Here is a 27,905-nt window from a genome sequence, read left to right as displayed (position 1 = left end):
CAGGCCGCCCGTCTTTTCCAGCACCACCTCCCAGTCTGGCTCAGGCGCCTCCTCTGAGGCGCCGGCTTGCTTCCGCATCTTCTCCTTCAGGCTGGCCCCTCCACACCAGCAGCTCAGCTTTCCCTTGCGCGTCATTTTCCCCTTCCCCGTCCTGGGGACGGCTCCCACTGGGAAGCATTCTGGAGCCCGGCTGCGACTGACTTCTCCTGACCACTCCCGCAGAGGATCCTCCCTGCTGGTGGGCTGTCTTCTCCTTCTTCCTCGTGGCACTGTCTTCCCTGGTCTCCCCCACTTCTTGTTTCTGCGGGGAGGGAGGCACGGCCAGCCCCTGTGTCCTTCCCCACAAGCAAGCCCGCAGAACATCCCGGCCTCGGCCTCGCGGAACCGGAGTCCTTGACTCATCAGCTCACGGCCTCTGGCCCTTTCCTTCTTGCGGCGTTGAGTTTCCTGCTAACTCTGGTCACCTCCTCGCCCCGTCTGAGGTCTGGGGAGGTCTTTGTCCTCCAGTCAGGGGGACTTGGCCAGAGAACCAAGGACTTCCTCTTCTTTCTCTTCTCCTCACTGAGGAACTGGCGGGGGCCAAGAGCTGCTTCCTGGGCTGGGTGACTGTCGCAGACACTTAACATGGTCTCCGGCTCAGGAGCTCTTTGAAGAGGGTGCAGGGACACTTCTATTTCTCCTTTTTCTTCGCGGAGACCTCTCAGGTGCTGCCCTTGGACACACTCTCAGAGGGGCGGTGACTCTTGCAGAAAGGGCTCAGTGAATGATTGGTTGCTGTTTAAAATTCAGTATCGAGCCTCTGGTCCTTCGTGGGGGTCTCGGTGACCATCCCATAGCCCAGACGTTTCCACCTCCACGTGACAGCCCTCTCGGCCGTGACCCGGAAGTCAATGCCCTGCCTAAGTTTTGAATCTTTGTTCTCCTACTAATGAAAATCATACAGTAACCTACCAGTCACTCTGCTCAGCACTTTATGCCCATTTTTCCCTCTCGTTCACACGTCAGCGTTATGAGGTAGATGCTATTCCTACTTCATTTTAGACTAGCGTTCTTACTCTTCAACCCAGCAATGTTTCATTTGTTATTCCTATGTGACAAACGAGGAGACTGAGGCTCAAGGATGCTGATTTACTTGCATGAAAAATGACTACAAGCTTCAAATAGCTTTGTTCAGCCCCTGGGCATGGACCCAAGTGGACACTGGAGGTCCCAGGGTGCCTCTGTAGGATCCTGGGGAGAAGGGAAAGCTGTTGCTCTTAGGATTAGAAAGGCGGGGGCCTCCAGGGTGGTGCAAGGGTTAAGATGCAACCTATGAAGCAATCTGCAGCCACAGCAGCATGAGCTCGATCCCTGGCCAGGGAGCAACCCACATGGCGCAGCAGACCTCTCCTGACTCACCCGCTGCTCCCCTCAGCAGTGGATTTCAGTTAATCTGCCTGTTCTGTTCCCCACTGTCTCTGGTGAATCCTCTCACTCCCCACGCCTCTGGCCTGTACCCCAGCTCTTGTATGCATAAATAAATAAATCTTTTAATAAAAAAAAAGGATTAGAAAGGAAAGGGTTCACATCTTGATTTTTTCCCCTGGGCAGCTCAGTCAGAGGCCATCTACACATGAGTTGTCAGAACATTTATGTTTAATCTGTACTGACTCTGAGTCCTGACATCATGAATATCCAGTTTCTGCTAAAGTCTGTTTTTCAAAAAAGGACAAAACCTCTGCGATAGTATTATGCTACGTGTGATAACCCTTCCAAGGGCTCTTGACTTGTAACATGAAGGAAGCCATAATTATTAAAATGTTTGCTGAGAAAGCTGATTTTGCTCAGCTGTCTTGTAATAACCTGAGAACTACAACCTGATTAGATCATATTGCCCCAAAGACAGCAGGTTACCTCTGAATGAAAAGTCACCTAAAGGTGCCCTCTATGTGAAAAGTTATTTTGTAAATGGAACAGATGAACTTTAAAACACAAGGCAGAATCTTGGTTTTTCAAGACCCAGAATGGGAGGCAGGGTGGGCCCTGTGCCCTCTCTTTTGTGGGTCCCTCCACCATTTCCATTTACTTTTGTTCCCATCTCCAAGCAGAAGTTTCAGGAAGGTTCCATGGCCAGAGACAGCTAGTCGAGGAGCAAAACCAGCACACCCCTGCCCACGGCCTTCCCCGCTGCTCCACCCCTCCCCGGAGGCTGTGGGGGCTCAGCTGCGTCCCTTGTCGTGCTGCATGGTTTGGACCCTGGGGAACACTTGAACCCAGAGAGGAGGGACTGATGCACACCGAGGGGAGCAGGAGTCAGAAGCCTGGGGGGTGGGAGGGGCCACCATATGGTGGCACAGCTGGGCAGCCTTCCTGCCTCCACAAGCAAGTCTCTGCACTCAGCAGCCCATCCTAGAGACAAAGAGAAACTAAACAGCAGGCTCCCCAAGGACCATTTCAATAAACATTTGTTATTTAGACACATACATTGGGAAAAACCATGATAATGTATCAACATATTCCAAATCTTGCAGAGTTAGCTTTGGACAAATAGCAGAAGTCACTCAGAGGAGCAGAAATAGAGCCAGAGGGTGCAGAGAAGAGCCCGCTAAGTCGAGCTGGAACAGGAGCACCTCAGGGACCTTAGCAGCAGGTCCTGATGCGCGCCCCTGGGAATTCTCTTGGTATTTTGCCAAGTCAGGAGGCAGGAGAGCAGCCCTGGCCATCTCCAAATGACTTCTGAAGTTGGAGATGCCGCATGCACCCCGCCATCAGGATTGTCTTTGTGGTCTTTTTTTGATTAAGAGTGTTTTTAGATTATTAGCCCGTGAAGTTGCTGTGGACGGATACGCCCGGTCGGCCAGCATACTCGTGAATGCCCACTTAGTGCCAGGCGTGGGGGCAAGGTGCAAGACAGAGCCCGCAGGGCTTCCTCCGGTGAGTGCGTCCCCCACGCCTGTCTTGAAGTCGGTGCCTCTGATTTGCAAAAACAACCAGCGCTCCTCTCCCCCAGCCCTCCCAGCAGGCCCCCCTCTTCCAGCATCGGGGGAAACGCTGGGCTTGCTGGAGAGAAATGGGACCATCTGGGGCCTCCCTGGTGGCAGTGGTTGAGCGCTGGGTTGCGAAGCTGCCCGCGGCCTCTGCGGCGGCGGTTCGATCCCCGGCTGCTCCCCGGCCCCCGGAGGAGGATCCCACATGGCGCGCAGACCCCTCCTGCCGCCCGCTGCTCCCCTCAGCAGTGTACTTCGGTCCTTCTGCCTGCTCTGCTCCCCGCTCTGGCTCTGGTGAATTCTCTCACCCTCCCGCGCTTCTGACTGTACCCAGTGCTTGTATAAATAAACAAACAAACAAATAAATAAATAAATAAATGAACGAATAAATAAATAAATCTTAAAAAAAAAAAAAGAAATGGGACCATCTGACAAGAAACTGCAGCCCTCGCCAGCAGGACCAGCAGGGGACTCAGAGGGACCCAGGTCCTGAGCACACAGGGCAGAGTGAGCAAAGACGAAAGTGCCAGACAGTCTGCCCGCACACCCTTTCCATATACACCATGGAAATACCGCTCTAACCCGTCTAGGGGTAGCAAGGAAAGCAAGGGCTGGGTGGGGGTCCCGGCTGCAGTGCCTGGTGGGGGTCCTGGCTGCAGGGCCAGCCACTCCTCCTCCTGGGCCTCAACTCAGTAGCCTCCACGGCAGCAGAGGCACTTGTGACAGGGGAAGTCAGCTCGTGCGTTTATGGCAAACCCAGTAAGCGAAGAGCACAGACTCCCAAAGTCGGGGGCAGGCCCACGCCACATGCCGGACGGCTGGATGGTGTTCCGGAGCCTGCCCTTCCCCGCGGCAGGGCCAGGGAGAGCCTCCAGTCAGGCCACCGGCAGGCCACGTGAGCGGGCTCCCTCACACCCACACCCGGGGCCGGAGGCTCCAAGGCAGACTGTCCTGGGGTGGAAGGGCTGACACACAGTGAGCACCCAGGGGCCTCCAGGCGGGACTCACCCGCTGGTGTCCATGCTCTGCAGTCGCTGAAACAGGGTCTCGGAGAGGCTGGGCCGGCTAACCTCAGTGGCTCTCGGGTTCTCCGTGGAAACAGGGCTCTCCTTGGCCTCACTGGGCCCCGTGGATAAAGGGATGTTTCTGGGCGGCAGCTCGGGTGGAGACAGGACAGCTTCTGCCCAAGAGAAGAGCGGGGGTGCTGCAGGGAGGGCTGGTGCAGGCCCGCCACACCCCTACGCAAGGTCCCGTCTGCTGCACGGCCCCTGGCCCTCCTGACCACCGCCGCCCCGCCCCCCACCCACAGCCTCGCCAGGAAGCCTGCTGAGGGCAGGGACCTGGTCTTACAGGCCTTTGACCCGGGACCCGATACAGTGTTTGTCCACCGAGGCGCCCAGCAAACACCTGTTCTGGTCAGAGGGCCTTGGACAGACCCATGGCCCCAGGCGGCAGGGCGAGGACGGCTTTTGGACTAGGAGAGAGGCCCAGACTGGGCAGAGCCCAGACCCCAGAATAGGCCTGGCCACACTGCTCCCCTCTCTCCCACCTGGGGCCCCTGTCCTCTGTAGCTTCTCTCCAGCCTCTGTCCTTCCTTCTCTCTCCCGCCTGACCCTCAGAGACAAACAGAAGAAAGTGAGAGCTCCCTTCACTCAGTGAACTGGAACATGAAGCAAGTGGCTGGAACTTGGCCTGGGAGGTGGGATTTCTGCCCTCACGGAGCTCTCCATGCTGCACGTGCCACATGTGGGTGAGGCCCTGAGTCCCCGGCCAGGCCCTCCGTCTGCCCCAGACTCTTTCCACACAGTTGGCGGCCTGGCCCCAGCCACAGAGCAGCCCCAGGAGACTAAGGACAAGGCCTGCACATCCTGGACGGCCTGGTTCCTTCCACGGCAACGAGTCTGTGAGCCCTTTGGGGACAGGCAGCACCCTGGGGACCTGAGGCAAGTCAGACACCTTCCACGGGGGTGGTGGTGGGTGAGCGTCATGTGCTCAACTTCAAGCCACAGTTGGGTCTCTTTTGGGGAAGCGAAACCCATAGTTTCTCTTTCTAGCCCTTATGGAACGTGTCAGGGTCTTGCCCCAGACAATGGTCCCCAGAGGTGTAGAAAGGCGGGGCGGGGTGGGTGGAGCAAGGAAAACAAGGGTGCTAGTTGGGGGGGCATCTTTGCAGAACACTGCTAGGTCAGGGCCAAGGCCTGGGGGCAGGAGGCAGCAGGGGGACAGCAGGGGGTAGGGACAGCAGGGGGACCCCAGGGGGTAGGGACAGCTGGGGGACAGCACAGGTGGCTGGTGCGTGGCTCTGGACTCATGTGTGGACCTGTCTGCTCTGGCCATTTCACAGCTTGGCCAGGGGTGGTGACAAGAGACATGCCCTGCGGGTCCCTCTCTGCCTCCAGGGAGCTGCCTTCCTTTTGAAACACTCAGCCACCCTCACCTGTCCCCTGAGCTGCCATGGCCCTTCCTCAGATCTCACCCTCTGATGAGGCAGCCGTCAAGATGGGTCTCCAGGAAGGTGGGCAGGTGGCCGCCAGCCAGCGATGGGGGAGAGATAAAGAGGGGCCCCGGGATAGGCCAGGAGCCAGGCCCGAGCTCTCTGGGAGCCTCTGCCTCTCTTGGGGGCGACCCTGGCTGCGTCCAGAAATCCCTGCCTTGGGATTTCTGGCTTCACTCGGGATCTCAGGTTTACTTTCAGGAAGTGAACTTTCGAGGGGAAAGAAGGGCCCCAGCGAGCGCCCCCACTGCACTGCCCCTCACACTCTCTCCTCGCTCGGCCTGTGACCCTCCTGGTTACAGGGCTGGCCTGGCTCCAGCATATTGGGGGTGCAGTTTTCTTTTTATAAGGAATTAAAGCACAGCCCATCCTTCCGGTCAGGTGTAAGGATTTCCTCCTTCCTTTCCTTGAAGTGAAATCCAAATTCTTTGATGATGGTCGTTGCACTCGTGCAACCCTCACTATGGGTCAGGCCCAGGGCCCCACATTCATTGACTCACCCATTGACACCCTGGCAGGGAGCTATTACTGTTACCGTCTCTTTAAGAGATGGCTGTGGCTCAGAGAGGCCAAGAAACCTCCCCAAGTCACACAGCTCAGCAGCGGGGGTGGGGGGGGTGGGGAGGTGGGGGGGTGGGGGGTGGGGGGTGGGGGGTGGGGGGGGGAGCAGGAAGTCAGACCCTGTGTTCCTAACTTGTCCTCTGACAGCGGGACCCAGCTCATCTGTGAGCACTTGTGTGGGGAGAAACACCCCAGGATTCCCTGCGCCCGAGCTTGGAGGGCAGGTCCCGAGGGCTTCCTCCTACCTGTCTCCTCCTCCGGCTCGTCCCCAGCATCGTCCTCCTCCAGCGGCACCGGGTACTGCAGGTGGGTGACCAGGCCCATGTTCTCCTTCCTGTAGAACTCGATGAGCTGGTCCAGCTTGGTGAAATACTTCATGGGGACACCTTCGGATGCCTGAGGACAGAATCCCAACAGAGGTGCGCTGGAACTGGGTGGGACGCGGCCACCACAAAGGCCACCTGCAGTGGCGACTTGCGTGGCCAGACAGTGACCACAGTCCAGAAAAAGCCCTGGCCTCCCACGCAGTGTCTGCCCGCCACGCCCACGCTGCACACCCGGCAGCCCGCAGCCCCGAGGCGTCTGCGAAAGGCACCAACGGGCCGTCTGAAAGATCCTTTTCCTCCCAGTGAAAAACTTTTTAAAAAAAATTAAGCATTGCATTCTGTAAGATTTACGTTTTCATCATGGCAAAAACAGAAAATGCAGAAATTTTGAAAAAGAAATTACTTATTGTCCACAACACTGAAAGAACTACTTTCAGTCACTTGGAAGATGCTTTTCTAGACTTTTCTGTGTGTGTGTTTTTGTTACTGTAATCACTTACCAGCCCTCCCCCCATACAAAGATCATTTATTTTTAAACATAGGAAAATCTATTCTAACCCTTGTTTTGCTTTTATTTAAAATTTTTCCATTTGCTATAATTTTGTCTTTAACCAAAACTCAGATATGATCGAGGCAGCACAGAAACTTCCCCGATCAGTATCTCTGTTGTGAATGACAGAAGAGCCTACAGGTAACTTTGCTGGGCAGTTCATAGGCCCTGGGGCCAGGGCTCCAACCTCCTGTCCTGAGGTTGTAGCAGGAAATCCCAGGTGGCCCTGGACAGCCGTGCTCCCCGCGAGGCCCCGCCCCGCCCACCGCCCTGTCGGTTCCTGTCCACGCCGGTACCCGCCCGAGGCAGGGCAGGACGGGAGGGCTGCAAGCAGGAGACTCGAGTCCTCATCAAAGCGACACCCGACAACTCATAATCAGACTTGTCCCAAGTTCCTGCCCATCCTCCCCTCTCCCCTCTGCCTTGCCTCTCCTGGCATCCTCATTCCCCCCCTGGTCTAGCCAGAAACCCAGAGGCATCCTGGACGCCCCCCTCCTGGCTCAGGGCCAAGGTGGACAGGGTGAGGCAGGTGCCCAATCCAGCCAGGGCGATGCTGTTGTGAGGGGCGCACCCTGAGGGGAGGGGGAAGAGCTAGCCGGGCCCTGGGGGAGCCGAGGGCCTTGCCACTGCCCAAGGACAAGGGGCCAGGCTGCTGGTGGCACTAAGAGGCCACTCCTCCTGGCCTCAAAGACGCCTCGCGCCCCTAGTCCTAACACTAAGTGCCTGTGATTCACCCCGTTATCATCACAGCCATCGTGTCAATGCCAGTCATGTCATTTTGAAATGAGTTGAGAAAGCCATCTGGGGGTGGAGGTCAGGAGTCCGGCTGCTCTCCCAAGGCCGCCAGCTGCGCTCTTGCTGGAGGGAATGGGACCACCGCACACGGGAGAGGCCAGGAGACACGTGGGTGAGGTCAGAAGGCCCACCCAGTTGGTTAGCAAGTGGGGTCTCCACCCGCCTTCAAGTCAGGGGCCTTTTGCTCCAGGTGGCTGGGGACTAAGGTGGAAGGTCTTCAGGGCTGCAGGTAAGTGGGGTCAGGAGAGCAGAGAAGGCAGGTGACCGAGACTGGGCAGACATCCAGTGTGGACCGAGACTCAGACCTGATTAACCCTGAGTGGCGGGAGGACCATGGGCTCCCACCAGCCTCCGCCTCTGTCCTTCACCTGGACGCAGCTCTGGTGTGGCCTCTCTCCGTCCCTCCTGGCCTCTGTCTCTCTGGGGGTGTATTTGTGGGTGCATATGCTCGGCACGTACATATAAATCTGCACACGGGTGTGCGTGTATTTGAGTGTGTGGTCTCAGCTATTTAGTAAACGTACAGAGAGTTTAACAGAAGGGTTTGTGACCCTTGCTGTCACAAAGCCCCCCTCAAGCATTACCCAACCAGAGATCCCCGAGTAGCACAGCCAGGCCTTCTAAAAGTCCCTGAATAGGTTCAAAACCAAAGTGCACAGAATAACAAAAATAATTTGACACGCTGCCAGATGGGTGAACTCGATTCAGCTCGAGCAGTCGTGACGAGTGTCATCCTGTCAAAGAATTTGCAGCTAATGGGTGACAAGCCATCAGGTGGAAGGGAAGAGGAGAGGGAAATATGAGAGACAGTCAAGTGAAATGACTTGCACGCGCACCGGGAAGGGGCTGTCAGCTGGCGGGGGCCTGGGGAGCGTGTGTGCACCGGGGCGTGAGACAGGGGCTGTAATGCACAAGGATGCTAGGACACATGCGACTTTATGTCCTGCTAAAGCTGAAGCAAAGCTCCCCACATCACTGCCTGTGGACACATTGGATTCCAGAGATGTTCGCTGTGCAAGAACATCCCCGAGGGAGGCCGGAGGAGGCGGGAGGTCAGCAGGAGGACCCGAACCTGGCGGTGGGTGCTGAGCGCTGTCGCAGGCCGACCTCGTGGGTGGAGCCGGGGCCTGGCAAACCAAGGCTGAGGCTGCCCAGGAGCTCAGGGTCCCAGGAGGGGACGGATGAGGGTTGAGTCTAAACCTTAAGGACAGTGGAGCTGCTGGTCTGGAGGGACCGTAGGTGGGCAAGCCAGCGAGTGCCCACAAAGGAACTGCTGGGTGGGCAGGATAGGATGCCTACCTGCACCCCCATGAGAGGGAGGCACCCCGGGAAAGCAAGGGGCTCTTCAGGGAGCAGGTCTCTAGGTGCAGAACCCCCTAAGCAAAGACTCGCTGGGCACAGGTGGGTCAGCGGGAGCAGCCTGTGCTAATGGGCAGCATGTGGACTCACAGACACACGGACTCACAGACTCACAGACACACAGACACACAGATGCACAGATAGAGGGAATGGTGACAGCGGAGGGGCAGCGAGGCCAGTGAAGTTCTCCTTAGGGAGCTGTTCGCACAGAGGGGTCCTCCCCGGTCTTTGCTCTCGGCACTAAGACTTAAAGCAGTTCACAGACACTCTTTCTAGAACAGGACCAGGAGGAAGAAAAGGTCAGGGTGCCCAGGATGTAGACAGGCCTGAGTGAGCCCAGGCTGGGGTGAGGCACCGTGGTGGGAGGTGCCACACGCCCAGCCTGAGAGAAGCAGCCTCCCCACGTGCTCCCATCACCCTGCTCCCCACTACCCTGCCCTGGTGCCCAACCCCATGAAGTCAGGACACCCCCAGCCCCGCCTGCTCTCAGAGAGTGTGATCAGGGCAGTAGCCCCCCACACCCCCTGTGTGCTCCCCAATAGCTGTTCCTCACTCGAAATCAAAATCTGTGTGGGATGAATTGGTAGAAGCCAGACAAAGACCCTCCAGCAGCTCAGGACACTGAACATGGACCAGTGGGATCGTGGGGGTCCCTTCGGGACAGGGGCTCTGCTCCCAGGGGCAGCGGCTGGTCTGACAACTGTACCCCCACCGAGGGTGCGAGGGGCTTGACAATTGGAGGAGCTTGGCAATTGGTGGCTGGGGGACGTGCCGCGGGGGGGCACTGGAGCTGGGAGAGACGGCGAGGGAGGACCTGGCCCGAGCCTGGGCTGGGGATGCAGAGAAGCTTCCACGAGGAGCTCCCTCTCCCGCCGCTTTAACTGCAGCACCCAGAGGTGGTGCCTGTCACATACATGTGACAGATCCTCTGCGGTGACAGGAAGCTGAAGTCACGTTCAGCTGGGTGGGGGGTGGCGGACACAGTGCAGGGCTGTCCGTGGAGGGGTGCAGCACTCGAGAGCTAACAGCGGGGAGCAGTTAGCTCAGTTACCACCTCCGGATGGCCACGTGTGAGGGGAGCCCGCAGGAGCAGGAACCCAAAGGTGGTGACCTCAAGGGGAGGGAGTGGGCCAGGGTCTCCCCTCCTTGGCTGCTGGCTGAGTGTCCCAGGGGCTGACCTGGCCAGAAGCCAGGGGCTGGGAGGGAACAGAAGATGTCAGCACATCAGGTCCAAGGTGACCAGATGCCGTGGAACCGTGGGCAGGGAGGCCCCATGCTCTGCTGGCGAGGCCGGTGGCCTCGGGCCAGGCGGGGAACTGGCCACACTTCCGCCAAGGGAGGGGGCTGCCCTCCATCCCCAACGGTCGGCTAGGCGAGGCCTCCAGACTTTGTTCCTCATCGGGCAGCCACTGCCTCTCTGATGAGATTTATCAAGTCATTTTGAAACAGAGAAGAAGGAAAAGCTGCAAACGTGAGCTGCACGATGACCCCGCTCCCAGGGCCAGGCTGGGTTTCTGGATTCCTGCTCTGCAGCCTCTCCCTGACCCGCACCCACCTGACCCCTCCTCTCCTTCGTGGACACCCACAGCACCTGGCAGGCAGGTTGATGCTGACAAAGCCCAGAGCAGCTCGCCCTGCTCAAAGTTTGCCTCTGATGCAGGACACGTGGGGGCAGAGCAGGCGTCCCTTCGAGGGGCCCGGGACTGACAGCGTGGAGCGGAACGCGTGTCCACAGCCAAAATCCCCTCAGAAAACACGTGGGAGGTTTGCTTAGCTCGTGAAACAAAGCACACAACTCTCCTGCCTCCCGTCAAAATCTCCAGGTCTGTGGAAAGTTCAGGCGCTTTCTGGCAAGATCATCACACCAAGGCCCTGCTGACAGCTCCCTGCCAGGCGCGCTGTGCCTGCCGCCCCACAGACTTGTGATTCCTGGAAGCCAAGGGGTGCGCAGGGCTTGGCCTGCTATGGCCCTGCTTGCCGGCTGGAGACGCACCTCAAGGGTGGAAGTGGGAGGGGGATAATGGAGCGAGGCCTGGCAGGGAGAGGCCCTGTTCCCCTCCAGCTTGCCATCTCCAGCACCCCGCACCAGGTTCCTGGGGAGGGTTCCGGGAGGACGAGGGCAGAGGGTGCTGCCTGCCCCAGCCTTCAGGAAGCAACTGCCAGAAGAGTCCTTAAAACAAAGGACACTGTGTCCGGGCCCTGGAGGCCCAAGGCTGTGAGCTCAGCGTGTGTGCTTCTGTCACAATCCCGGGGGGAGGGGGCGCGGGACAGGAAGGCCGGAGCACGGGCTGAACTTTCCCAGGGGGTAACTCTGACTTCAGCCCTGTCTGCCATCTCTAAATGGGGAACCGAAAGAGGGCTCTGCACCCAGGAGGAAGCTGGCACGGGGAGCCAGGAGACGGGCTGCAGGGCACCCCCGAGGTTCTGCCAGCCTGCATTTTAAATGCAAAAGCAAAAGCAATGTATGGGCGTCTGAGTCCCTTCGAGTCAGCTCTCTGAGGACGAGAGGCGCCTCAGCTCCCACCCATGTTGCTCAAGGTCAGCTACAAATTGTTGGATGGTGAGGAGGGAGCAGACGCCGGTTAGACCACCGGGACGCAGGAACGCGGGGAGCAAATGTGAAAGCATGTGCGGTCCTTGCGGCCCCTTAGGAGGGGTGGAAAGTATTAAGAAGCAGGGGGGAGGGAGGGACCCTCCTCCGGACCCCATCGCAGCAGAGCATCTCTTTCAAGTTAGTCCCTGGACGGGCCTGAAGCAGGTGGCCACTTGGCTGTGAAGAGAAGGACGGCGAGAGGCAGTGCGAGCACCAGACTCCCAGGCCTGTGCCCCCTCACCCTCGTCTATACAGCAGCTCCGACGGGGCAGAATGAGCGGTGGAAGCTGCTCCGGGCCCAGTCTGTGTTCTGGAACCTCGCCGCCTGCTCCCACCTTGTCCGAAGCTACTGAGACCCGACAGTGTCCTCTCCACTGAGGCAGCAGCTGGCAGGAGGACGCCCGGGTGGCCTACCCTCCCCGGGCCGTGCCGGGACTCACCTCCCGCGACCCACCTCCTCCTGCCCTGCCTCTGCCCTCCCCATCTCTGGCAGCTCCTGAAGTGCAGCCTCGGTTTACCTTCTGCCCTCAGGGCTGTTCTCAGTCCTTAACCACTTCCTGCCCCAAGCCCCTTCCTAGGAATCACAGGCCCCGAGGGGGTGACGCAGACTGCTCAGCCTGGCCAGGAAGGAGCAACAGCCTGTTGGCCACACAGGTGAGGAATCCAGGTGTGCTGGGTGGTGCGGGGTGGGCAGGACTGGGCTCCCCTGGACCAGCAGGGCAGGTTTTGCTTCAGAGATAAATTTTAAATAACTGGGCTTAATGGTTTGCTACAGAGACAGGAGCCTGGGGGAGGCAGGGCTGGGGAGAGGGGCTGAGACGGAAGAGGCTTCTGTTCTCCCCAGGACCTGTGACTTCGCTTCTGGGAAGCCTGAGAGCCGGGTGGACTGGACGCGTGGGCTCTGGGGGGAGCTGAAGCTGGCAGAATGGCAGACCGGGCTCTGGGGCCTGGGCAGAGCACCAGGTAGGGACGGGGACCCTGTGTTCTCCAGGTGCCCGGGGGCTTGAGAAGCTTCATCAAGTGTCTTTGGCTGCCACAGCCCCACACAAGCAGAAGCTGAGAGAGGAGAAAGCGGAGCACATGGAGGATGTCGCAGAACCATTGGCGGGACTTTTGAGGGGCTGCTTTCTGGCTGTCAGGCTGAGGGGCAAGAGCTGCCGGGTCTCATAATGGCCTGGTATTGGGGTTTGTGGGGCTGGAAGGCTGTGAGCTGCCAATGCACTTGGAGGGGAGCGGGGCGGGGTGGGCTCAAGGCAGCTGGGTTCTCCAGGCCCAGGGGAGCAGGGTCTCCTGCACCTGCCCTCGGGTCTTTCTATGACAATGAACGTTCCCAGGATGGGCCCCTTGGGACAGGCCCACAGTGTCAAGTTCCCGACAGAAGGGTTCCCAGAGGGGCCTCCTAGAGCCTTTCTGGATCTTCCCAGGTGAGGGCCCCACTCCCCAAACGGGAGGATGTGGAGCAGGCCGGGTGCGGGGCACGTTACCTGATCACAGCGCACCCAGCGTCCCCGGGGGGAACCTTGGCTCCGTCCTATGGACGAGCACACCGCATCTCGAGAGAGGCCGGGTAAACTTGCCTGGTGGTTAGAGGCATCAGGAGACCAGTGTGCAGGGGGCACTTCTACCTGAGGAGGAGGATGGGTCTGGTGGTGGGACCCATGGGCTTTCCAGCTGGACAGGTGGGCACTTGGCACGGGGCCCTGGCACCTGGGCTGGAATCAGGTGGTTGAGATTCCCCAGGAGATGCGAGCCTCTGGTGCTGACCACCTGGAGGGGGAGACCTGGCACCCCAGTGGCAGTGGGCCTGCCCTCCTGAGTGCTGGGGGGCGGGGAGGCTGGCTTTGCTATCTGTGGGCAGGGACTTGTCTCTGCTGGCCTGCCCGCTGGCCGGATCCACAAAGCCACATGTCTGGGGACCTGCCAAGGGCAAAGGCCATGACCAGGCGGCTTCAGAGTCACCTGTGTGGGGAGCCTGGGAGGAGGCATGGAGCACCACGCAGGAGACAAACCCGTGCCTGCCACCAGCAGTCGCCTCCGGACACCTCTGCCTCTTGCTCACACCAGGCTCACCCCGGCTGCCCGGGCGGCCTTTTCTGCCCAGGTCTGGTGAGCCTGGCACTGGTCGGGGAGGGCTCTGTCTGGGGCCCCGCCTGCAGGCCAGCGTCCCCCATCTCCCTTGTTCCCACTAGCCCCCACTTCCTATGGCTGGGCTCTCAGCATTTTTTGGCTTTGTTTGGGGCAGACTTCCTGGATGGCTTGGCACGGGATCTGGGATCTGCTTGCCTGCCAGGCTGTGCTCCTTTCTAAGTCGCCGTCCCTGCCTGATTCACAGAACCACCCCGTCCCCTCCCCAGGCCAGCCCCCTTCCCTGGGCTTGTAATCCCCACCTCTCCATTCTCAGTCCCTGCTTCCTGGGGCCACTCTCCGGCCTCTCCTTCCCAGGCTGGGTGCCCACCCCACCCAACAGAGCCTGTGGCCGGGCAGCCCTGCCCCTGGGTCTCCTGCTGGGGAGCCGATGCCCAGTTAGCTCCGGGCTGTGACCTCACGGACTTTGCTCAGCCCAACAGAGGCTGAGAGGATGAGGCCCCAAATCTCTGCCTTTCACTCTGATATCTGCACACTGGCTTGTGCCCTGTGCACCGCGCATACTTGCTAAGGGCTTTGAAGCTCTCGCATCAAAGGACCTGAGGCTGAAGGGCCGGGAAGTCACACCTCTGGCTGGTACTGAAATGACAGGTCAGAGCTCTACCATCTGAGGTCGCTCTTGATGTCACCACCGCTGGAGCAAGGGGCCCGGGATGACAGTGCTCCGCCTGCCAGTCTGCCTTGGCAGTGTGCATCTTGGAGCTCAGGCCACAGTGAAGACCCCAGGAGAGGACACGTCCTCTGTCAGCAGAGTCGCCGCTGACAGCTAATGATGACCCAGTGTCAGGTCCCTACGCCTTCCCCAGGCACCACGAGAACAGGAGTCTGGGCACCGGGGACGCAGGCAGATGCCCTGACCTCTGTAGAGCTTTGCACCCACACACTTGTCATGGCACCTTGCAAACCCTGGCACCAGCTCTTGATAAATTTACACTGCCCGCTGACGTTGTGTTTGGCTGGGCAACTTGCTGTGACCCATGTGACATGGGCAGAAATGCCCGCTCTAAGTCCAGGGCTAGCTGGCGCAGCCGGTCTCTGTTTACCTCTCCTGGATCCTTACTCTGGCCCAGAAACCATCTGGCCACTCAGTTTGGAGCAAACTGAAGACGTGAGGAGCAGCTGGGGCCTGACTGGAAACCAGGACTCCCACCTGGTCCAGCTGAGCCCAGGAGAGCACCGTCGGACCAACCGACCATGGCTGACCTGCTGACCCCACCGAGGAGAAGCATCTGTTGTGAGCTGTGAGGTTTTGAGTGTTTGTTACACAGCAAACACTGACGAACATAAACTCAAAGGTGGAATGAACTTTTCCTGAGTCCCCTCTCAGTGAAACTTCATGGCGTGATTATCTCCAGTTACCCACAGGGCAGCTGAAGTGCCAGGAGATTAGGTAACGTGTCCAATGTCGCACAACCTCTTTTGTCACCGGGACCTGCCACAAGGGACGCATTCAAGCCCCACACCTTCATTCCCACCATGTTTCTCTCCAGCCCCCAGAAGCCCCCTCCTTTCAGCTCGTCCTCTGTGTGGCCTCCAGGACACACTGGGCCCCTTTCCAACACGCCCGACTCTCACAGAGGCCACAGCACTCCTGTGCCCAGGTGCCCGCCACTGCGCCAGCTCCTGCCCGCCCCACCTGTGGGGGCCACTCTCCAGAACCAGCTCCCCAGTCCACCGGGGGCACCTGAGCCGAGCACAGGACACCAGAACCAACAGTCCCGGTGGCAGGCAGCAGCCCGCACACATGCCCCCACCCAGGGCTCGGCCTCCATCTCCACACAGACTGAAGCCCAGAGTGCAGCAAAGAAGCGAGGCGCAGCCTGACGGAGCATTGAGGAAACAATGACAAGGCGCAGGGGCTGTTGGGAGGAGACAGTGCCGGGGGCGGGGGGGTGGGGTGAGGACACTACAGCAAGGGTTTGGCCAGCTGGGCCAGCGAGCCACACAAGCAGCGGGCCAGCAGAGTCACAAGGATGGTAAGCGTTGGCCGGGCCGAGAGGTGACGTGGCAGGCAGAGGGCAATGTCAGAGTCGGTGTGGTGTCCAGTCACTGCTCGGTCCTCGCGTGCAGTGCTGTTGGGGTCCTACCCAGTCCTCCCAGGATCCTTTGGCCGTTGTGTGCTTCCATCTCCCCTCTTCTGGAGGGTGGCCCAGGGAGGGGCTCTCTGCTTTGTGCTAAAGGCGTCAGCCTGCACCCGCAGGTGACCCCCTCCATCCACGGCGTGCCCTCAGAAGATCCTGGAGCCCCTGGATAAAGATCCAGGAGAATGGGAGAAACTGAGGGAGAGGGGTTCCATGTTTCCCAGGCCCACGCAGGGTGGCCCACACGCACAAAAGCCCACTTCTCTGCCTTGGTGGTGGCAGCCCGGAGGTGCAACTCACACTCGAGTCAAGTGCAGGGTCAGGCTGGGGCTGGTCTTCATCTAAATTGTACTTTTGCTTGGCTCTCCCCTTCTCTCGCCAGGGAATCCCACCCCCTTTCTGAGTTCTTCTGAGAACCTTTCTTTAGTGAACCATGGCACCCAAGTTTGGGGTTGGCTATGGACAAATTGAGCTGCGATGGTCCTGTCCCCAGGTCAGTCCTTTTAGGTGTCCATCCTGAGCCTTCTTTCAACAGTTGATGCCAGGCGTGGCCCTGGAACTCTCCACCCCTCCCCTCACCAACAGCAAGGGCATCAGCCCCCCACCCCTTGGCTCAGACGTGAAGGGTCCACACCCCTCCCCCTTGCTCCTCCCTGCACCCCCACCCTGGGCTCAGCAGCCAACCTTACCCTCTGCACACGCCCGTCCCAACCCACGTATTTAGTGACCCCAGTGCTGAAATGAACAAAGGAACGACTGAGTGAATGAATGACTATTTTTTGAGTTACTTAGTTTCTGCTGCCCTCCCATTCCACAGGTGAAGAAGCAGAAGGCTGGCACCTAAGTGGCGGTGCCCTGATGGCACTGGCCTCCAGTCCCCTCCTCTGAGCCGGGAGCTCCCCTCTGAGGACTGTCTGCTGTCCCTGAATGCTCTGCCTGTGTGTTCTGGGGGTCCTGGTGGCGCAAGCCTGTTCCGAATTCCATCTCAACGACGGATGTTCCATTGAAGAGTCCCTTCACCCTCTCCTCCTCCTTCAAGGCCTGTGCTGCGTAAGAACCCCAGGTGTGGAGACCAGTGTGGCCATCGGAGGACAACTAGGCACAACTGAGACGTTAAAAATGTGTTTGTCCATGACCCGGCAATTTCACCCCTGGGAACGTGACCCAAGGCTGACCTTGGGGTGGGTGGTCGTCCCAGGTTTGTCTGCGGCGGCAGACTTTTGGAGGGGAACTGAGTGTCCATCCTTGGGATGATGGACAGTAGAGTGGGTCTGGGCATAGGTGTGGCTTACGCAGCAGCCAGAAGCAAATACTCGAAGTGTTGACAGCAACTGGAAAGAATAAGATTTCTTGTGAAGAAAGTAGAAAACAAAACGAGAACCCTGATATCACCTCGGCAAACTTAAAATGTATACACAGGAAACAAGACACATTTTGTAGGAACATATTCAAATAAAAGACACCCACTCAAGTGTCTGCCTGTTAATGGGAGGGCTATGCAAGCACCAGGTGGGGATCGAAGGGGTTAAGAAGGTATGTGGAGACATTGCTTTACAGGGAGAGTACACTGCCGTTTTAATCAGGGAGCCTGATTTTAAAAAAGGACTCCTTCATTCTGTTGTGATCTCTCTGATTTGACCTGAATTCATCACCAAAGTATTCTATTCTATCTCAGTTTTTATCTTGGTCAAGTGGGGATGAAGTAGTGGGCAAGAGGAGCTAACACGGCCTGTAAGTTTTCACACTCTGAAGTCTGATGTGAATGAAGTAGGTGAGATGTGAGACACTAGGGAGAGGTGAGGACTGTAGCACATTGGATAAATGCTTCTTTAAATGAATCAGTTTCCACTCACCTCCAGTTATATTGCTATAGGGTAACGTAGGCCAAGAGCTTCCAGAATTTCAAAATATTCAAGAAAGGCAAAAATGCAGATTCTTAGATGAACTCTCAGATTTTCTAATGCTTGCAACTAAGTTTTAAAAATACCACATCAAAACAACTATGAACCAGAGACACACTGTGGGGGGTAGGGGTGGGGAAAGGAGGGATTGGGGTCAAAATAAGGGGGTTGCAATTGTATGGGGAACATAAAAATAAATAAATAAATAAATAAATAAATATATACATATACACACATATATATATATAAATACCACATCACCACAAACTCACATCTTAGCTCCATTACTAAATAGTTGCATGACCTGGATTAGGGAATTTAATTCTAAGGCTAAGCTGATTTCCTTGTTTATGAATGAAGAGTGTAAGTCCTACTCAGCCAGGTGTTTAAATGAGCTAGTATAAGTCCAGGGCATGAGTCTTGGATACTAAGAATCACTGTCATATCACCTGCTATGTGTTGAAGATGCTGGCATGGTACAAGAGTCAGGTAGAAAAAAATACCTGGGTGACTGTGATAAAAAGGAATGGGGAAAACAGAATTCGGGTAATGTGTAGATAAAGGGCTGTAAATAAAGCAGGAGTGATTATCCATCAGCCTGATCCCTAACGAGCTACCACGTCTCGTGTATAGCCGCAGAGGTGGGCAGACTCGCTGGGTGTCAGCTGGTATGTGGTTATAATATCAGGGATGTGCTGCTGCTGCTGGCTCATGCCAGGTTGCACCAACCTGCACTGGCTTGAAATCCTGTTTTTCAGGAACCCCAAGAGCTGGGTGTTAAATGCGGCCACTCTGGTGACCATGGCAAGCGTGTTTCTACCAGAGAAATTGGCAGGTGCTGCTCAGCAAGGCCTTGTTTCCTGGAGTCCTGGGAGAACTGTGTCAACTGTTGCAGTGGCCATCACTCCTTTGGAGTAGTCATTCCTTGAATCTTCAAGGTGTGGCCTCAAGTGCACCCGGCTGCCCCTCCCTATGGCCCCATATTTCTCGAAGCAACATGGATCAGGTAAACATATTGTTGACCTATGCTAGTGAGTGATTCTTTGGAGGGAATGCAAAGGGGATTCCCATTCAATGAGGACAAAGACTTTTTCACTTGAAGATGCCCAAGACCCAGATCAGAGCAGGAAGCTCCCCCTTTGGGAGCGGTTGGGCTTGTCTGAAACAGGGAGAAGCTGAACAGAGGGCAGCAAAGTGTTCTGGTTGGAGAGATGTCATGACTAACATGAGTCCTCCAGTCACTCAGCAGGCCCAGGCTAGAGAGGGCAGGAGGAGGCTCCATTAGGTAGATAGGAGGAGATGGGCAGTCCAGGGTAAGTGTCATGCCCTGGGGCAGAACCAGAGCAGCTGTTTGCAGGCTGAGGAACGGATAAAGGCATCCCTAGTCGTGGGGCCAAAGTCCTAGACTGCAAAGAGGAATGTGACTCTACTGACTTGTATCAGAGAACTCTGGGTGAGAGCTCAGCTATGCAGCACCACAAGTTGGGGGAAGAGGCAAGAAGAGTCTGTGGGTGGGCCAGGCGAGCTGTGATTTTCACAGTGGCTCAGATGGGGTCTTCTGTTGTTTACAGTTCAGTGAGCTTTATTTCCATTCCGAGCAAGACTCTAGATGGGATAAATAAAAGTGTGGTCTGTGAGGTGTGCCGAAGGAAGCAGCCATCCTAGGGACCAACGGGAGTTTACAAGAACAGATCAAGTCAGGTGAACCTGTTTTTCCTATTTTATTTACATAGACGAGGGCCAGGGTAGCTCTGCTAGCCTAGCAAATCAGATCTTTCGTTACATCTGGTAGAGATTGCAGCTCAGCTGCCTACAGAGGTAAGGCAGGTGATGCAAATCAGCGAAATAAGCTGGGAGTGAGGCAGTAGGGAGAGGTGGAGACTGTTGACATGTCAGAGAAAAGTGCCTTGCGAAAAGGGGAAGCTCTACTCAGCTCCGGTTACATGACCGTGGGGTGATACAGGTCTAAATTTATCAGATCTACATTTTCAAGGGGTGCTGAAAAATACAGGCTATATAAAACATATATATATATATATATATATATATATATAAGATCTCTGAATTTTTTTTAATGCTCTTAACTGATTATAATTTTACCTTTTTTTTTCTTTTTTGTGGGACCCTTGTCGGCTGCCAGGAAATGAGCTGGCGCTGCAGAGGCTGCGGGCAGCCTCACAGCCCAGCGCTCAACCGCTGTGCCACCAGGGGAGGCCCTGATTATAATTTTAAAAGAATATGTCAGGAAAATAGAATACTAAAGCCAACACAGTGCTCACTAGTTTGTGACCCCTGGTGCCATATGTAGATATATAGGTGCAATATATATATATATATATATTGCACCTATATATATATATATATATATATATGGCATCTTTGACATTATTCATCTGTGATTCTTTTTTGTCTACAACCACATGGAAAACAGGGGAGAGGGTGAGAGGCAGTAACACCAGCCTGGACATGGGTTTCTGGTGTCAATGGGTTCTACCTTTTTTCCAGTGGCCCTGCAATGAAGGGCATGGACCAGCTTATATCAGCTCCCCATCCATGCTGCCCTCCTGTCTGTGCACTCTTGGGGGATGCCCTCCTCGCTTTACTCCTTGTCTTTGGCTTGCAGCCCCCTCCAGAGCAGAACCGCCCTTAGAAATCAGCAGTGAGGCAACCATGAGCACCATGGCCGGCGATGGGCACTGTACTGGTGTGGTCCCAAGGCAAAAGAACAGCCCTCCCCCAAATAGATCATATTGGAAAAAAGAGACAAGTCTATCATTCTTTGCAGGTAACAAGATCATGCATCTACAGAAGCAAAAGAATGAATTTCAAAAATGAGCATGAGATGATTTAGACATCAGGTAAGAGCACTCTTCAAGAACGTAACTTGCCTAGACACCAACAAAACCCAGCGAGAAAATGCCAGAAAAGACAGATCCTGTTCGCCAAAGAAAAACCACATCATACCTTGTAAGGAGGACTTTGGAACAATAAGGAAAAAGCATACAATACAGCAAAAAAGATAAAACAGAAGAGTTCAATGCAATTACCTAAAAATTCCAGCTGGACTTTTTAGGGACCCTTATAAGCTGATTATAAAATTCACCTAGAAAAGAAAATGTGTGGAAACCCCCAAGGATCAAGAGTACAGTAAGTGGGCCCTTAGACTACAGAATAGGAGACATACAGCAAAGCCACAGTAATTAGAACGTTCTGGAACCAGGGCAAGAGCAGACTTCTCCCAGGAAGATTAAGGCTACGTGGGGATTTGGCAGCAGAGGGGATGGCTTAGTGGGGGATGGGCCATTTAAAGCATGGTGTGGCTATCCCTTTGGAGCATGGGGCTGTAGTCCCATGTAAAAATAAATAGAGCTAAACCTAAAAGCCCATGACGAAAGAGCTAGGGAAAATATAGTTCATGAGATGAGTGATTCACAAAACCCAGAATCCATAAATGGAACCATTTGACTACATAAAACGTTGTCAACTTCTACATGACAAATGAACCCTACGCAAAGATTAAAAAAAAAAAAATGACAGTCTGGGAGAAAATATTTACAGCACAAATAAGCAGAAATTAATATACAAAACATAGAAAAAAGCTTTTTTTAATCAGGAAGATTTTTAAAGAGGAAAGAAAACGACAAAGACTAGAAATAGACCACTGCAGGGGGAGAGGCAGAGCAGGCTGCTGTGAGCGAGCGGGTCCTCCTGTCTCCTGGGGAAACGAAGGTGCAGTGTCCAGATGGTGGCTTCCCCCAGCTCCACCACAACTAGGGACCCTGGTCACCCATGTCCAGTAGCAGGACATGATGGGCTCCCTCCTGGGCAGGAGGATCCCTAGAAGAGGCCTCGGCTGGGTGGGCAGGCGGCTCCATGCAAGCCCAGCCTCGCGTGCTCGTCTTGAAGAAACGTTCACACGTGCCCAGGGGCACGTCCACGCGGGCCTCATCGCCGCCTGCGTTTTCGGTCATAATAACAAACAGAAAAGGAAATAGCTCAACGTCCATCCGGACGAGCTGCACTGAAGGGCAGTCAGAAAGCACAGGCTTGGTAAACAGCCCTGGCTTGGATGGCGCAGGCAGACTGCTGGGGAGACATCTAGCCACGCAGGCCCACACGTGCACAGCACGCTGGGACCCCTCAAAGTGCAGTGCCCCAAAGTCGCCGCAGCGCCCCGAGGAGGAGAGGGGTGTGGGCTGCGAGGCCAGCTTTTCCCTCGCCGCTCTCTGTGCTTCTGTTTTGTGCGAAAGCTTTAAAAAAGCGTATTCATCTTTCATGTGGTTGAAAAAGAAAGCAGGAGAAAAAGAGGGAAATGAGAGAAAGGGAAAGAGACAGCAAGAGCTGTAGCTTGTGAGCACCCCTTGGTCCCCACGGGGTCCTGGTGCCCTGGGGGGTCTCAGCCCTGCACCCAGAAAAGCTCCTGCCTGAGGATGAGCATTCCCCACCAGGGGGCCTGCCTGGGGGGCCCTGCTGTGAGGAGCCGGTCCTCCTGTCTCCTGGGGAAACGAAGGTGCAGTGTCCAGATGGCGGCTTCCCCCAGCTCCACCACAACTAGGGACCCTGGTCACCCATGTCCAGTAGCGGGACATGATGGGCTCCCTCCTGGGCGGGAGGATCCCTAGAAGAGGCCCTGCCCCACTCACAAGGGTGGCTGTGCTATCAAGGCTTTAAATAACTACAGATTTTTAAAAATAGAAAAGCAGAAATTCACCCATCCCCCAGTTTTTGGTGGGGTGGCAGGTGGTTCAACTCAACACATGCTTTTTCCAGACGGGTGCAGGGGATAAAGGTGATTGTTAAAATTAAGCTTCATGGACATAGTGATCTATCATTGTGTATCCAGGGACTATGATGATGGGTCATGGGCATGTGGTGGTGGGAGGTTTGTGGGGATTTCACCTGAGGGGAGAAATCAAATACTGTCCAGAAATGAACAACGATGTAAGAAAATAAATAAAATTTAAAAAAGTCATTGTGTATCCCAACTGGATACACTTACTACTGTTTCACCATTGCTGGGTAGTGACAGACCCCAGGGTTATGCATTTTTTAAAGGGTTTTGATCATGTGTAGTCTCAGCAGTGAAAGATAACTTTTAAAAAGCTAATTTAAAATTATTATACTGGGATGTGGGTTATTTTGGAGTAATGAAAATGTTCTTTGGGATGATGAAAAGATAGAGGTGTCGGTTGCAAAACATGGCGAGTGGACTAAATGTCACAGAGTGCCTGGCGCTGGGCGGTCCACTCCCCGTTCTGTGGGTGCCACCTCAATTAGAAACAAGCAAACAGGGCCTCCTGGCCTGCTGCTGTCTGCAAAGCAAGAGCCCAGCTCCCTGCCGGCCTTCAAGCCCCTTTCCAAAATGGTCTCAACATCTTGCCCCCCACTATCTCTGCTGAGGGTCCCCAAACCATGGCAGACCTGAGCCCTGGGTTTTCCAAGACAATCATTTTCTGTAATAATAACCTTTAAAGACAGGAAATGAGATGTAAGAAAGCAAAAATCTTATTACGAAAGTTGTATTTTGGCCATGGCTGAAAAACGAAACTGCCAAAGGAAAGTAGAAGACCCCCTTTTTATTAGTAGCCCCAAAGGCCTGCAAATCCCCATTTTCATTGCATGAACAGTCCCCTGGGTATCCTTCCTGTCATGGTGGTGGGTGTGCAATCCTGTGCGGGATGGGATCCCTCTTGACAGGCAGCACCCAAAGCTCTCCTGCTGCATCGCTCTGCAAGTCCCCTGCTCGCCTTTCTCCCTCCCTTCTCCGTCGCATCCTCTTCTGGAGGCATTTCCAGCTGTCTCCTCTCAGCTCTGCCTGATTGTTTTGAACAACAGTGTGGCCCCCAATGGCCTGCCCCACTTGCTGGCACATGTTCCCTGCCCCTCATGTTCATGCTGTTTGCTGGTAAAGGACCGAGCTCAGAGGTGCCCCTGCGGGAAGGCGCTTCTGTCTTCCTTTCTCGGGCCTCCTAGGAGGTGTTTGGTGTAGCTAAATCTGCTTTTTCCACCAGTCTCGTCATGGGGTCCAAACGTTTCTGCCTGCAGAAAGCTGCCCTTTTAGAGACAAAGAACGGGGTACAGCTGCAGAGGGGCAGAGGGCTGGGTGCTGGGTGGGGATGAGGGGAGAGGGGTGCTTGCTGGGAGCTTCTAAATCCTCCTCTACCTCCAATAGTTGACATTTGTCTTTAAAGTAGCCACTTCCCTCTGCCGCAGGGCAGGCGGGGGAGCGCATCATCTTCACTATTTCCATTTCCCTGTTTCTCTTTCGCCTGAGTGTTAAGACGCTGCATGGTGGAAAATCCTCCCCTGCAGGAATTCAAGCTCACATCTTTGGGCCCTGCTGGCGTGTGGTTAGTATTTATAATTGCACAAACCCATCGATAGGAAGAAGCTGGAGTCCTCGCCCGGGGCAGAGCCATGCCCTGCCACCAGGAGCCCAGGAGGGCTATTTTTATCCCTGATTACCTATCCCCAGATGAGCTTCTTTGTGGCTTGCTTCTCTTTTTTTTTTTTTTTTTTGGTACAACTCTCCAGTTGTCTCCGGGGGAGACAGAAATGACAGCTGGTAGACAAGCTCCTTGTCCTCGGTTCTGGGAGTCAGCCTCAGGGGAGCTGAGGCCTGGGAAGGCAACCTGATTAACAAGGCGACTCGCCCCCAAGCTCCCTTGCTGCCCTCCTTCATGAGAGCCCCAGTCTGGCTGCAGCTGCCTCCTGCCCAGCAGCAGATTATGTAACAGCCCTGGGCACCCTCCTCTGCCTTCCTTGGTGAGCTTGTCAGAGGAGCAAGGCATTCGGGAGCCCCTTCCGGTCTCCAACTTTTAGAGATAAAGAAAGAGAAGCCTTTTCTCCCTAGCCTGTAATATAAAATTCCCCCTTTATTCAATCATTTGCCAAATATTTATTGAGCAGCTTCTCAGTGCCAGGCATCTTCCCTGGAGCAAGAAAGCTCTCAGCTGCCTGGTCTTCCACACTCACCACACTCACGGTGGAAGCCTCACAAAGGAGTGAGTCAATAAATAACACAGAGAGTAGCTATGGGAGACAGGATAACAACGCCTCAAGCTTCCTGACCCCTGGAATCTGAGGTGTTATTTGGCACAGTGTTGGGGGGTGGCGGTGTTAAGCTGCAGAAGGCAGCTAAGTACTGACCTAGAGGAAGGGAGAATGTCCTGAAGTAACCAGGTGGGCTCCATCTAATCCCAAGGGCCCTCATAAAGGGGACGGAGGCAGAAGAACTAGCTGCAGAGAGCTGGCCTGGTGAGAAAGCTTGGACAGATCTGTGGGCCCTGAGGATGGAGGAGCAGCCACTAGCCAGGGTGTGCAGGCCGCCTCTATACACGGGAGAAGGCAGGGAGACAGATTCCCCCCTAGAGTGATGAGAAAGGGTTGTGTCCCTGCCAAGACCGGGAGTTTAGTCTGTGAGACCCATTTCTGACTTCTGACCCCCAGGACATTTGAACCCCATACCTGTGGTCATGTGTGACAGCAGCAGCAAGAAACTAACACTGTTGCAGACAGTGATCAGGGCCATGAAGAAAAATGAGACAGGACTGTAATGGAGACTGACCCCAGCAGGGCTGGACTTTACATGGGGAGGCTTGGGAGGACAGCTGTGCGGTGCTCTGGGGGTGGAGGCCTGCGCAGAGCTCATTCTTTGGGTCATTGCGCGGCTAGCTGTAGGGTAAGTGAGAAAGTGTCAGGCTTTTCTGCCCTCCCGCCATCAGGATGGATGATGGATCTCTGCAGTCCTGAATGCATGCCTGACGGCGGGCACCTAGAGTGGGGTGTGGGCATGCGCAAGTGGGTACACCTGGGCTGCGAGACTGACCTTGTAAGGGTGGTGTCACAGGGACACCAGAAGAACCACGAGAGAAGCAGAGAGAACGCGAGAGAATGCTGGAGAGCCCAGAAAGAGTGAAGACTTGCAGGGGGCTGGGAGGCTTGGCAGCCCCCGGCTCCCCAGCACCCCTGCCTGCTATGTGCCTGGTATATCCCAATAAAAGCCTGCCAAAGGCACCGAGGGCTCCAGGACTCTCTCCTCCTTTGCCCGTCTGCTCGGGTCATAGAGATCCTGTTCTGTGCCCTTCTGCCGCTGCACTGGCATTACACAAACCATTTCTCACCGCCTTGAGAAGAGGAGGCCTTACATGAGAGGCACTGCCTGTGCCGCGATACTTCAGACAAGGAAGCAGACAAGGACAGAGGGGCCTCTGTGGGGACACCACACGGGAACTAATACAGCATCTGGGGCTCACCTGCCCTCCCCACAGGAGGTGAAAAGCCAGGCCTTCATGACCAGGGGGCAAACATATGCAGGCCGTGTACAGAGGGAATCAGCCAGAGAGGCAGGCTCGCAGCCTTGGAGGCCTCCCTGGTGGCACAAGGGGTTAAGCAGAGCACTGGGAAGTTGTCCACAGCCTCTGCAGCACGGGTTTGATCCCCGGCCAGCCAGGGAGCAACCCACATGGCGCAGCAGACCTCTCCTGTCTACCCGCTGCTCCCCTCCGCAGTGGATTTCAGTTAATACAATCTGCCTATTCTGCTCCCCACTCTATCTCTGTGAATCCTTTCACCACCCAGCTCTGGCCTGTACCCCATTTCTTGTATGCATAAATAAATAAATATTTTTTAAAAAAATCAGCAGAGAAGAGACATTTGGAGGGAGTTACAAGGAACGGGGTCGGGGGGGGGGGGGTCTGTGGGCCAGACAACCTGCTCCAGAATGCAGAGAAAACCAACCGAAGCAGGAGAGAAGGCAAAGTTTGCAGATCCAGATCCAGCAGGTCCCAGGGGCTGACCCGAGGAGGGAGCAGGAGTCAGGAGTCCTGCTTGTCAGCAGAGCTCTTTCTCTGTCCCTCAGGGTGGCAGCTGATTAATTCACTCACTAAATATTTATTGCATTTCCACTATATGTCAAGAGCAGTGCCAGGACAGACAATAGGTAAATCAAGTAACAAGCATATAAAGTCACCAACAGGAAAAGGCTGGCGTGATGGTGGGGGTGGGTAGCTTTTTTATGGAGTAATTAGGGAAGGTATTTTCTTAGGGGAAAGAATTGTTTCTATTTGGCAACTTTAAGTGGCCTTGTGCAGAGACGAAGTTTAGACCAAGAAGCTGATCTTTTTTTAATTATATTTTTTATTTTATGTATTTTTTACATCGTTCTTCATTTTTGTACAATGTATGCTTTCTCATCTCGGTTATAGTCCCCATGAAATTCCCTTGAAGGGCAAAGTTCAGATAAGTTAAGTCATTCTGCTATACGCAAAGAATTGCTCATGTATTTACTATTTTTTGTGCCTTTTCTGACTTAAGTTGGAGAAAAGGATATTGAATCCCAGGATCTTTTGCAAGGAGACCGGGCACTGGGCGGGTCGAGGGTGGGCCCTGCACCGTGGTACAGATCACTATGAAGAAAGGGCAGAGTTGGAGACTGTGGGTGTCAGAACACAGTCCCTAGGCTTTTTGTGCAGTGAAATTTCATATTCACTTTAAATTATTCATTTTCTGTTTCAAAATTTGTTTTGAATAGTCCAGACCTTTGCCTGCTAGGATATCTCTACCTGCAGGTAACAAAAAGCCCAAATTCAACGACTTGAACAAAAATTAATTGTCTCGTAAAAGAGGAAGTTGAGAGGCAAGGCGGGTCACGGGCTGGCTAATTCCGTCCAGTTAATTCAGAGGCATCATCAAGGCCACAGATTCATGTTACCTTCTGCTCTACCTACTCTCCAGCCACTGCCCCTCTTGTTTGCAAGACTGCAGCAGCTGCCCCAGGGATCACATCCTATGAACTTGCAAAGATAGAAAAGGGACTATTTTCATCCTTACCACTCTTTCTAAGACAAATAACTCTCTACCGGAAGCCCTGCAGATCACTTCCCTTCACACCTCATTGGTCACAGTTGCAACCTATTCCTGTGTCTAAGCCCATCAACCAAGAGCCCCCACCCCACCTGCCCCGCCCCACCCGCCCCAGCTCTGCTTAGAAAATGGGCTGGGTCTTGGTGCGAGGTATACCAGAAAGCTTTGGAGCAGTAACTCAGTTACAAGACAGCAGAGGGGGTGGGGAGAAAGTCATTTGAAGGTAGAAATAAACAGAAACGGAAGAGCTGGCGTGAAAATGTACTCAAA

General features: G+C 55.1%; 1 protein-coding gene and 1 long non-coding RNA gene across 2 annotated transcripts in view; one reads left to right on the top strand and one right to left on the bottom strand.

The window, feature by feature from the left end:
- The window catches only part of INPP5D (inositol polyphosphate-5-phosphatase D), a 93,584-nt gene that overhangs the window by 44,886 nt on the left and 20,793 nt on the right, over positions 1-27,905 (bottom strand). Inside the window, exons 3-4 of the mRNA XM_037524243.2 lie at positions 6,267-6,417; positions 3,975-4,146 (exon numbers count right to left, since the gene is read on the bottom strand). Of these exons, the coding sequence (XP_037380140.1) occupies positions 3,975-4,146; positions 6,267-6,417 (323 nt within the window). The remainder of the gene's footprint in view (positions 1-3,974; positions 4,147-6,266; positions 6,418-27,905) is intronic.
- LOC119256318 (uncharacterized) lies at positions 11,322-17,356 on the top strand. Its single transcript, XR_005127699.2, has 3 exons — positions 11,322-12,298; positions 12,489-12,607; positions 16,688-17,356. It is a non-coding gene; the product is annotated as an uncharacterized LOC119256318 (long non-coding RNA).

The sequence above is a fragment of the Talpa occidentalis genome, unplaced genomic scaffold (assembly GCF_014898055.3).
Source record: "Talpa occidentalis isolate TD23 unplaced genomic scaffold, MPIMG_talOcc4v2.1 talOcc4.3, whole genome shotgun sequence".
In the NCBI taxonomy this organism is placed as follows: domain Eukaryota; kingdom Metazoa; phylum Chordata; class Mammalia; order Eulipotyphla; family Talpidae; genus Talpa; species Talpa occidentalis.
This window is presented reverse-complemented; position numbering and strand designations above follow the sequence as displayed.